Here is a 12,064-nt window from a genome sequence, read left to right as displayed (position 1 = left end):
AAAACAGGACTTATTCACGAGGCACAGAGTTAAAACTGTGGAGCCTCGCTGCCATAGGAAGCAGAGATGGCCACCAACCTGGGCTGCTCTGAAAGAGGACTGGACAAATTCATGGAGAAGAGGGGTACCGATGGCAACTAGCCATGATGACTATTTTCTGCCTCCAAAGCAGGAGGCAGCAATGCTTTCAAATACAGTGGTGCCCCGCAAGACGAACACCTCACAAGACGGAAAACCCGCTAGATGAAAGGGTTTTCCGTTTTGGAGGCGCTTCGCTAAACGAATTTCTCTATGGGGTTGCTTCGCAAGACAAAAAAATCTTGCGAGTTCCCGCGGGCTTTTTCCACCTTTTCCCCCCTTTTCCTAAACTGCTAAGCCGCTTAACAGCTGATCCGCTGATAAGCCGCTTAACAGCTGATCGCTAAAAGCCGCTAGACCGCTAATAGTGCTAATCCGCTAAGCTGTCAATGGGCTTGCTTCGCAAGATGAAAAAACCGCTAGACGAAGAGAATCGCGGAACGGATTCTTTTCGTCTTGCGAGGCACCACTGTACCAGCTGCTGGAAACCTCAAAAGGGGACAGTGCTCTTGTGATCAGCTTTTATGTTCTTATGTAAAGCATGAAAGTAAAGAGTAAATGCCACCTCCTGTGTTCAAAGACCTGCTACTATTTCTGCAGCAGGGCTCCTGCTGATTGGAGCCAAGTGGAGTGAATGGAGGTGAGATGGCCACAGGGGATGGGCTCCTGGGGTCCCTCTGGAGAAGGGAAGACTATTGATTGAGGAGCTGCTGCCCTGTGTGCTTCAAAGGAAACCACGAGGTTCTTACCATCAACTGATCAGTCATTTCCACCGTCTTGTCCAAGGTGTGGAGCTCGCTGAGGGCCTGCTGGGCTCGGCTGCTGCTGCCCATGGCAGAGGCCTGCTGGAAGTTGACCTGGATGGCTTCCATGAGGAAGTTCAGCATGTCCAGCACCAGAGGAGCAAAGGAGAAGTTGGCCTGCAGCGAGATTGGTGAGGGGTGGGGAGAGAAAGGGAAACAGCCTTAGTAGCCTCCTTGCCTCTCAAGGACTCTGGCAGCAAATCAAGTAGACAATAGGGAAGGGATATGGTTCAATGGGGGACGCGGGTGGCGCTGTGGGTTAAACCACAGAGCCTAGGACTTGCCGATCAGAAGGTTGACTGGCCACATGACCCGGAAGCTGTACGCTGGCTCCCTCGGCTAATAAAGTGAGATGAGAGCCACAACCCCAGAGTCGGCCACGACTGGACCTAATGGTCAGGGGTCCCTTTACCTTTATGGTTCAATGGTAAGAATTTCTGCCTTGCATGTTGAAGGTCCCAGGTTAAATCCCCGACCCTAACCAGGAAAGACTCCTGGCTGAATGAAACCTTGGAGAGCCACTGCCAGCGAGCTAGATGGACTAAGGGTCCGGCTCAGTATCAGACAGTTTTCGATTTAACTCAGAACTTCATTCTGAACCATGAGGACTAGACTCTTACTTTATTTAGGGGAAGCTCAGTGGCAGAGCGCCTGCTTTGCATGCAGAAGGCCCACGGTTCAATCCAGGAAAAATCTCCAGGAAGGGGAAACACTCCCTGCCTGAAAGTCTGGAGAGCTGCTGCCAGTCAGTGTAGACAATACTGAGCTGGTTGGACCAATTGACCTAACTCGGCATAAGGGAGTTTCCTATGTTCCTGATCTCAAGGGGCAGGTGCCCCCCAACTTCCCCATGGCACCACCAGGCTCCTCCCTTGAAGAGAGAGGCCTTCAGCCCAGCAGGGCCATACCTGGGACTGCAGCTGTTCCCGGCAGCCCTCCACGTTCCGGCACAGGCTGCTCTTCTTGGGCTTCTCCTCGTCAGACCCTCCCCGCCCGTCGTTGATGGAGGTCTTGGATTTGTCCGTGGGGGAGGTGCTGGAGTGCCGGACGACGCTCTCAGGGACGCGGGTCTCGCTCTGGAAGGCAGACTCCTTCATGGTGGAGCTCATGCCGCTGCTGGGCGTCCTCTTCACCAAGGCCTGCAAAATCAGGAGCAGGATTTCTGTGTGGTCAGGCTCAAACAAGGCACATGGCTTCACCCCAGTGGTGTGCCGCTTGGGCTGCCACCAACAACACCCCACAGATCGCAACACCCCCGATCACCAGAGAAGCGTACCAGGCAGCTGCCGTCCTCCTTTGCCCCACAGTCGCAAAAGAAAGAGCCGTACTTGGCGTACGAGATCTCGTGGTCCTTGTGGCAAACCTTCGCACAAACGGTGCAGACCCCGACGCCGTCGACCATCTTGCAAGTGTGGCAGTGGTACCTGCAGAGCGAGGGTTTTTATTTCTTGAAAGCAGTCGGTTGTGTTTGCATGATGACTGGCTACTGGATGACCAGCACAGCAATGGGCACTTCCCCCTACCCTGGGTCACCAGGACAGGGTTATCAGGCTGACAAATGCCACAAGACAACGGGTGACCACAGAGAAGCCCCCCAAGGGTGACTCACCAGTGTTGGTTCATGAATTCTTTCTGAGTGATGGTAAACGTACAAAGTTTGTTGCAGAGCGAGTCCTCATCCTACACACATAGACACACCAGAGAGGAGAGGAAAGGGACTTTTAGCTGGAAAGCTACACCGTCTTTCTTCAGACCAGTGTCAACACAATGGCTTTGTATTCACAACCAGCTGAAGAGGTATCAGATCTGTAAGTAATTCACTTGGTTGAATGCTCCTTTATTTTTTAAAAAAGTGATGAAATCTCTGCATGTAGACTAGCAGAAACTCCAGGAGAAGGCTAAACCAGAGCCACCTTCTCCCAAATGCCCTACTTTTCTGCACTGCAAGATATTTGTAAAAATATATATGAAACAGCCTTCATTCATGGATTCATGCATGTGGTACTTGAAAATTGTACAGTATGGGCAGTTTTACCATCACATCTGTTGATTTTGGAAGATTAAGAGCCCTTCTGAATTTAAATTCAACCAATCCGAGTTAGCCTCACGCAAAGGCAAAAAAGGAAGCCTTGAATGTAAGGGGTCTTTTACAATTTAGTGTTTTGTCTTCATAAACCTTTTCATAGAAGACAGTGGTCTCACCACTTTGCTAGACCAGTTTGCCAAGTGAGTCTCAGGCCACCTACCGAGTCTTCAGCTTGGGAGTCCTCCTCCTCCACAGCCAGCTCCTCCACCCAGTCCGAGTCCACCTCGATGGCCCGCTCCTCCCCATCGACTGAGAGGTGGCTGGGGCCCTGCCCGCCGGTCTGGCTAAGGGCATTGGTGACATCAGCCAGGTAGGAGACGATATGGCAGGTGCATTCCAGGATAGTCACATGCTGCAAGAGGTAAGAGGAGGAGGAGGAGGCATTCAGTCACACAGATAGAGGCCTTTTCTACTAAATCCTGCTGCAACGTGACAGTCAGGCTGCAGTACTGACTCTGCTGAGAGACTCAGGCCTGTGGACCTCTCTGTTCTGCCCCCTGGGACTCTCCACCGAGCATGCCCTCCCCAAGTGCTTTTGCCTGGCTGGAATATGCCCCTTTTCCAAAAAGAAGTCTTTTCTCTACCAGCCCACTGTGGATGGGCCATAGCTCAGTGGTGGAGCACCTCTTTGCAAGCAGAAGGTCCTGGCTTCAATCCACAAAGGCATCTCCACGTAGGGCTGGAAATGTCCCCTGCCTGAAACCCTGGAGAGCTGCTGCCGGTCAGTGTGGACCATACTGAACTAGGTGGACCAATAGACTAACTCAGTATAAGGCAGCTCACTGCCATGGCAAGTATTCAGATATACCTTCCAAGTCAATTCTACTAAACTGCACAAAGCAAAGCTGGGTTTCTCTGGACTGCATCCACCTGGGTAGAATCCCAGAGTAGACTGCCAGAGACCACAATGCTTCCCTCAACTGTTGGGCAAAAGTCACCATGACAGACCGAGCACAAGATTCTTTATGCAGAGAAGGATTGCCCTTGTGTTCAGGAAGGAGGCTCCATATTGCCCTGTCCTCCATCCCTTCTTCCCTGGCTCCCCCTTGATGCTGCCTGATCTACAAGACCACAAAGGAATTGACTGCACATACCCCTTAAGCAAAGATAGGCGTTACCTTTCCATGCATGACGTTGGCATTCATTTTCTCAACGACGTTCTTCTGAGACAAGTATTTCTTGCTAGAACAGCGTGAGATAAAAAGAGTGGTTGGCGGGGAAGATGGCAGAAAATTGGCCTAGAATATTGGATTTCCAATCCAATCACGGGGATGACAAGTTCCAATGAAATATGGCAGCATCATCCGGAATTCATAATCTTAGCTCTGTACTCTTTCTGTGTCAGGTCAGTTTTTGTCGTAACATCTAATTCAAAGTATAGCCTCTTACAAACGTACTTTATTTTATGATGCAATGGCTACGAACCCTGGTTGTTGTTTTGTTACCGCTGTCCCCCCCCCATTTTCTTTTTATGTATTTCCTACCAGATCGTTATTCATAATGATAATTAAGTCTTGAAAATTAAAAGAAAGAAAGGAAGGAAGGAAGGAAGGAAGGAAGGAAGGAAGGAAAGAAGGCACACCGTGCCCCAGTGGCTCAGTTCACCTCTCCAGGCTATGGACAGCCTTTGCATTTCAATACAAACCATCCAACCACCTTAAGCCATTTCTGTTCAGTAGAGGGGGAGAGGGAGAGGCCGACAGACAAGACAAGACACTTCCCACCACCCTTCTTACCATCTGCTCAGCCAATCAACGGCGGCACTGTGAAGCTGGAGGTGCCCTGCCCCTTGACCGGCACTGGCCAGGGTGGCCATGACTACCATCAGCTCAGGAAAGCCGGTTCCATCACCATTTGCCAGCATTTCCGTGGCCATCGGGATCAGGGTGCTCAGGAGGACAGTGCAGGCGCCTTCCCCGACTTGGCTGGAAAGGCAAGACAGTAGCGGTCCATCACACCGAGATCAAGTCATTCCCATTTACTTACTGCAGGGAAGCACTTGTAAATTACTGCTTGTAACCACTTGAATCGAAACAGGGGTTCGGGAGGCTATGGGGGAGGGCAGCCGCTCAACAGCAGAGCAGCTGCTTTGAATGTGGACGGTCCCGGCTCCGATCACCGGCAGCATCTCCAGGTAGAGCTGGGAATCTGCTCTGAAATCCTGGAGAGCCACTGCCAGCCAGTGTATGAATCACTGGTTCCCAAACTGTTTTCAGGGCCCCAGCACTCCCTTGGTTCCATGAACTCATCCCCTGCGCCCCTTGCCCTACAAAAAGCATCATTCAGAATAGTGGTTTGCACGACCTGCTATGGAAGGTAGTAACACAATGAAACTCAATTATCTGCACATTCTTTCCAAATCCAATCAAAGCTATTCAGGTTAATCAATCCAGCAAACTGATGAACCTGATCCAGTGATACATTAATGTCTGATGCTGTATTGTTTTTAATATTCAGTTGAAAGCCGCCCAGAGTGGCTGGGGAAAGCCAGCCAGATGGGCAGGGTATAAATAATAAATTATTATTATTATTATTATTATTATTATTATTATTATTATTATACCAGCTTTTCAAAGTCTGCTAGTTGCAAGAGCCTCCGATATGACGCTTACTAACTACTTTGTTGGCAGTTAACTTCTTAATAATAAATAATAAATAATAATAATATTTTTTTTTATTTATAAAACTGGGCTGAGGGCAGCTAACAACAAATTTAAAACACTTGTGATACAACAAAAACAGCATAAAATACAGTATAAAAGTGTGAATAACAATAAATTCAAAAATCAAAAATCAATTTAGGGGAAAATCCATCCAATAAACATTAGATGATCAAAGCCTGAGGATGTGGCACCAGTTTCCCAATGTCTGATTTAAAGTCCCTTAGCAGGAGTCTTGCATCACCAACTCCTCTGCCTCTTAGAGCCCTCCTAGGTAATTCCACCCCCATCCCCAGGGGGCAGTATTGCCCACTTTGGGAACCACTGGTGCAGAGAGTACTGAGCTAGATAGACCAATGGTCTGACTCCATATAAAGCAGCTTCCCATGTGGCTAAAAACTAGAAGCTCCCCACCTGGATGGGGCCAATCCACCTACCTGTTCTCTCGGACAATGTAGGTTGTCAGCAGCTGGAGCAGCTGCCTGTTCTCCTGCACCACCTCCAGCTGGTCAGACTCTTTCGGGGGTGAGGTGGTCATTCGGGTCAGCCAGGCCTGGAGGCGCACAGGCTCCACGCATGCCAGCTGGGCCAAGGAGCCGCACAGGTGCAGGAGGCTGGGGTTGGGGCTCTTCTCAGCTAGAAGAGGCAGAGAAAAAGAAGGTGGAACTGAGCAACCAGCAACCTCCACAGAAAGCCAAGAGAGGTCACAGTTCGGGGGGCAGAGCACCTGCTTTGTACGGAGAAGATCCCAGTTTCAATCCGCGTCACCTTGGGGAAAGGCTGGGGAAAGACTCCCTGCCTGAATAATAATAATAATAATAATAATAATAATAATAATAATAATAATAATAATAATAATTTCTTATTTATACCCCGCCCATCTGGCTGGGTTTCCCCAGCCACTCTGGGTGGCTTCCACAAAGACCAAAAATACACTAGTAAGTCATACATTAAAAACTTCCCTGAACAGGGCTGCCTTAAGATGTCTTCTGAATGTCAGGTAGTTGTTTATCACTTTGACATCTGCTGGAAGGGCGTTCCACAGGGCGGGCGCCACCACCGAGAAGGCCCTCTGCCTGGTTCCCTGTAGCTTTGCTTCTCACAATGAGGGAACCGCCAGAAGGCCCTCGGCGCTGGACCTCAGCATCTGGGCAGAATGATGGGGGTGGAGACGCTCCTTCAGGTATACTGGACCAAGGCCGTTTAGGGCTTTAAAGGTCAGCACCAACACTTTGAATTGTGCTCGGAAACGTACTGCTGCCAGCCACTGCAGACAATAGTGAGACAAGTGGTCCAACAGTCTGGCTCACTGTATCAGGCAGCTTCCTCTGCTCCTAAGGCAGTTTCCCCAAGGGCTCACCAGCATTTATTTTACCGGGGGTGGGGGAGAAAGAAAGAGAGAGAACCCTCTATCCCAGTGGAGCCACCAGCTGTCGTTGGACTACAACTCCTATCATCCCTGGCAAGAAGGACCAGTGTTCAGCAATGGTGGGCGATGTAGTCCAGCAATAGCTGGAGACCCAATTTTGAGAAGCACTGCTCTAGCCAAATACTGCAGGCTAAGATCACCTGCATTTTGCAGCAAAGTGAGTTATCTGATGAGTTTGCAGAGGAAATCTGGTAGATGTCTGCGAGCTTATTTTGCAGACCCAGTTTCAAGAGATTTTTTGCTAAGCAACAGTGTGTCTATAAAAGAGAGCTGCAGAAATTCAGAAGCAGCTGCCTTGTTCCTTGAATTTGGGCAGCCACAAAAGGGGAGAGGAAAAGAGAAGGATGTTATCCCACAAGGAGGAACGGAGATAAGGGTTTTTCACAGGATCTGACGCAACTGGGGCTGGCGGTAGCTTCCCTCCATCCCTCCCCTCCATCCATCCAACAGCCTCAGTAGTGGCTGAGGGAAGGGGAAGGTTTCAGATGGAACTGGGCCCATGCACCAGCAACTGTGTTAAAGCAGGCACCTCGCCAACGTTCTGCACAACGTAGCAAGCATTAAACGCAGCAAACAGTTTATTATTCCTGTACAAGTCAAAACTATAGCCACAAAGCAGGACTGAGCAGGACCACTCACTCAGCTGGAAGAGCTTGGTGAAGAACTTCAGGACCCTGTTGCAGAACTTCGCCGAAAGGTTTTCGTTGGCTGTCGCCATCATGATCTGCACCAGTTCTCCACTGGTTCAAAAGGAACATTGGGTAGAAGGCATTAGACAAGATGGCTGGTAGCCACACAACTTACGTTAAGTGTCACGAGCCTAAGAAAATGTTGGGATTTGCATTCCATCCTCCCCACGCTACATGCCATTAAGCCCCATTGATGGCAAAATGGAACCGCCATGTTTGGAGACAGCATAACTTAGAAGAGCAGATATATGGGATTTAGGGCCTTGTATTAATTTGCAAAGCCCTGACCAACTTTGGTCCAGAGTGCCTCAGGGACTGCCTGAGCCCTTAAATCCCAGCTCAGTTGCTGGGACCACCTGCAGGGAGCATCCTTGGGTCATTCCCAGAGTTGGAGGGGCTCATTTGACAACAATGATACAGAGCCTTCAGTGCAGGCGCCTTTCATTTCATGCCTGCTGAAAACTTTTCTATTCTGTCAGGCCTATGCAGGTGATTTCCATAACAGCTTATTTCTGATCTTAGGATTTATATATGGTTTTTCATGTGGTTTTTGTAAACCACTCTGGTTTTCTCTTATGAAATGTAGTCTGTAACTATTTTTATAAATAAGTAAAAAAGTAAATAAACAGAGGAAAAGGCTTTGGCCTCCGTTCCTCTACTTATGCTTTTCTTAAAGGCATCTGCCTGGGCACCTTTCAAAACTAGATGGACCTTTGCTTAGGCTTTTAGCGCATCTCCCAGCCTCCACAAAGCTCCAGATTTTTTGGGACCACAACTCCCATCAGCCCCAGTGCATACAGGGAGCTGTCATTCAAAATATCTGAAGGGCACCAAGTTGGCAGAGGGTGACATAGCCAGGGGTGGTGACCCCTGTTAAATACAACTCCCATCATCCTTGGTCACCTGGCCAAGCTGCACAGGACACAGGAGCTCGGCAGCACCTGAGCAGAAGGGCATGTCAGAAATGCAGAGGTAACAGAAAGGTGGATGGCCATGCTCACCTCTCGGAAAAAAACTCTTCCATCGCTTTCCGGGCCTGGCTGCTTTCCAGTTGCTTTTCCAGATGCTGCAGACATTCTTCCAAGATGGATTCATCAAGGCCACTAAGGGAAGGGGAAATTGTTTTTCCAGAGATGGGAACTTTACCTAGAGGTTAAGTCTTACCAAGCACGGGACACATTTTTAACAGTGGGGAGGGCAGCATTAGTTATCCACTTGTGTTAATGGGAGGAACCCACTGCAGCCATGGCAGTTCAGCTTTAAAAAGTACCGTATTTTTCGCTCTATAGGATGCACCCGACCATAAGACGCACCTAGTTTTAGAGGGGGAGAACAAGAAAAAAAATTATCTCCCTCTCTGCGCAGCGCTCCTTCAATGAAGCGGCAGGAGAAACGGAGCCCCTTCAATTTCTCCTCCCGCTTCGCTGAAGGGGCGCTGCGCAGCAAGCTTCGTGCTGCTTTTGCTGAAGCCAAGAGAGCAAGACTCTCCTGGCTTCAGGGATAGCCACCCGAAGCCTCTGGAGGCTTCGCGTTGCTTTCGCAACTGGAGAAGCACTGCACAGCTTTCCCTCTCTGCGCAGCGCCCCTTCAGCGCTCCGGAGCTCCCGCTGCGCTCCAGAGGCTTCGGGCAGCTATCGCTGAAGCCATGGAGCCTACATTTGCTCCATAAGACGCACACACATTTCCCCTTAATTTTTGGAGGGGAAAAAGTGCGTCTTATACAGCAAAAAATACGGGAATTAGGCCAATGGCCTATCTAGTCCAGCATCCTCTTCTCACAGTGGTAAATCCTTCTTTATACAGCACAGAGTTAAACTATGGAAGTCGCTCCCACGGGAGAGTGTGGTAGCCATGCTAGATTAAAGCTGCAGCAGGTTTTATTTCAGGGGGTTGGACTGGACCCCCCATGGGGTCCCTTCCCAACTCTACAGTTCTACGCTAGTTGCTTAGAAATGCTCAAGGCCTTCTTATCTCATGAGCTGCATTCCCTCTGAGGGAAGAGGGGCAATAGGGCCCCACCTTTTTAGTGAATCAGCAGAACAACAAGGAGCCTGCAGAAGAGACCCAGCTAAGACCAGCTCTGTGGTTCAGCTGTACAGAAACAGCTACATGTGTTACATTTGGATTTATCTGCACAAGGGATTTGCTCTGCTGAAACTGTATAAAAGCGCTTTGGAAAAGGATGCAAGCAATGGAGGACATTGCATTGCCTCCAGGGAAAGAACCGGGCATATATTTAAGCAACAGCCACCAACCTAGATGGCTTTAAAAGAGGACAAATCAAATTCATGGAACACAAGACCAAGGAGATGGCTTTTGATGGTGGCCTGGTGGCTCTGCTCTGCTTCCACAGTCGGAGGCAGCAATGCTTCTGAGTAATAGTTGCTGGAAAGCTCAGAAGGAAGTGTGCTCTTGTGCTCAAATCCTGCTTTTCAGCTTCCAGCTGGGCCATCTGATTGAGCACTGTGAGAACAGGATGCTGTACTAGATGGGGGATTGGCCTCATCCAGCAGACTCTTCTTACTGCTCAAGGCATTTAGGGCTGTGGAAGAATCCATACCTGTTGGGGTCAGAGTGATTGGCCAGGATGTTGTAACAGCCCATGATCAATTTCTCATAGACACGTGACAGGAACTCATCCGATTCCGCTGGGCCCAGGATCCTCTCGAGGGAGTTGCTGCTGATCTCTGCTACGCTCTCCGTGCTGGTCTCCAGGAGAAGGGGAAGCAGTGTGCGGATGACCTGGGGCGGGTTCAGTTCATCTGACCAGCTGGAGGTGGAGGGAGGGAAAAGAGGGCACTCAAAAGGCTGAAGAGGAAGGGGCCAGTAGCTCAGTAAAGGAGCACCTGCTTTGCATGCAGAAGGTCCCCAGTTCAATCCCGTCGGATCTCTAGCTAGGGCTGGGAACACCACCTGTCTAAAACCTAGGGGAGCTGCTCCTAGTCTGTGCAAACAATACTGAGTAGATGGGACCAATGGTAGTAGATGGGACTTGGTGCAAGGCAGTGTTCTGTGTTCCTTCATCTAAGGCAGCCTTTCTCAACCTGTGGGTCGCCAAATGTTGTTGAACTACAACTCCCATCACCCCTAGCTAGCAAGGCCAGAGCTCAGGGATGATGGGAGTTGTAGTCCAACAACATCTGGCGACCCACAGGTTGAGAACCACTGATGTAAGGGAAGAGCCCTAGCTCAGTAGAAGAGGATCTGCAATGGTATCTCCAGGTAGGGCTAGGAAATGTCCCGTCTGGGGAGCTGCTGCCACTCAGATAGACAGACAGATGGCCCACCCCCAAGTGATGCCCATTGGTCTAGATGAAAAAGGAGCTGTCTGCGAACCAAACACATTTCAGCTTACACAATGAGGTCGCCAGTGAGCCTGACCAAGGAGAGGAGGGTGCGCTTCAAGGAGGCCGCAAGGGGAAGGCTCTGGCTGCAGAGGGTGCCGAGGTGGGCGGCTTGCACCGCGCTGATGTAGCTCTCCGCTGGGATCGTGTCGTTGGCAAAAGCGTTGCGCTAAAAGCAAGCAAAAGAGCATCCAATGCTGCTACTCCTCACAGTAAAAAGGTAAAGGTAAAGGTACCCCTGCCTGTACGGGCCAGTCGTGTCCGACTCTAGGGTTGTGAGCTCATTTCACTCTAGAGGCTGGGAGCCAGCGCTGTCCGGAGACACTTCCGGGTCACGTGGCCAGCATGACGAAGCTGCTCTGCCGAGCCAGCACCAGCGCAGCACACGGAAACGCCGTTTACCTTCCCGCTATAAAGCGGTACCTATTTATCTACTTGCACTTAGGGGTGCTTTTGAACTGATAGGTGGGCAGGAGCTGGGACCGAACGACGGGAGCTCACTCCGCCATGGGGATTCGAACCGCCGACCATGCGATCGGCAAGCCCTAGGCGCTGAGGTTTTACCCACAGCGCCACCCGCGTCCCCCCTCCTCACAGTAGGCCCACTAAATTAATTAACATGCCTCTCCCAGGTCCATTCATTTCAGAGTGTCTACTCTGAGTAAAACTGAGTTAGCTCCAACTCATTTGCTTTTGTTTTTTAAATACATTTCCTATACTACCCTCTTCATTTAATATCTATTCCAGGGCTATTTAGAGTGCACAATTAAAAGTGAGTAAAATACACAAGAAAACATTGTTTTTTTAAAAATCAGCAAATAAATACAATACAGTGGTACCTCGGGTTAAGAACTTAATTCATTCTGGAGGTCCGTTGTTAACATGAAACTGTTCTTAACCTGAGGTACCAGGCCGCCACCGCACAATTTCTGTTCTCATCCTGAAGCAAAGTTCTTAACCCGAGGTACTATTTCT

At 49.8% G+C, this 12,064-nt stretch overlaps 1 protein-coding gene across 1 annotated transcript in view; it reads right to left on the bottom strand.

Moving 5' to 3' along the window:
* The window catches only part of UBR4 (ubiquitin protein ligase E3 component n-recognin 4), a 144,811-nt gene that overhangs the window by 102,345 nt on the left and 30,402 nt on the right, over window positions 1-12,064 (bottom strand). The window contains exons 28-39 of the mRNA XM_081871457.1: window positions 11,101-11,258; window positions 10,306-10,515; window positions 8,747-8,848; window positions 7,696-7,796; window positions 6,065-6,263; window positions 4,704-4,892; window positions 4,086-4,149; window positions 3,128-3,319; window positions 2,491-2,561; window positions 2,158-2,305; window positions 1,790-2,020; window positions 828-998 (exon numbers count right to left, since the gene is read on the bottom strand). Coding sequence (XP_081727583.1) covers window positions 828-998; window positions 1,790-2,020; window positions 2,158-2,305; window positions 2,491-2,561; window positions 3,128-3,319; window positions 4,086-4,149; window positions 4,704-4,892; window positions 6,065-6,263; window positions 7,696-7,796; window positions 8,747-8,848; window positions 10,306-10,515; window positions 11,101-11,258 — 1,836 coding nt within the window. The remainder of the gene's footprint in view (window positions 1-827; window positions 999-1,789; window positions 2,021-2,157; window positions 2,306-2,490; window positions 2,562-3,127; window positions 3,320-4,085; window positions 4,150-4,703; window positions 4,893-6,064; window positions 6,264-7,695; window positions 7,797-8,746; window positions 8,849-10,305; window positions 10,516-11,100; window positions 11,259-12,064) is intronic.

This window comes from Podarcis erhardii (assembly GCF_964252035.2).
Source record: "Podarcis erhardii genome assembly, chromosome: 7".
Lineage (NCBI taxonomy): Eukaryota > Metazoa > Chordata > Lepidosauria > Squamata > Lacertidae > Podarcis > Podarcis erhardii.
Note: the sequence above shows the minus strand (reverse complement) of the source record. Positions and strands in the feature narration are given on the sequence as shown.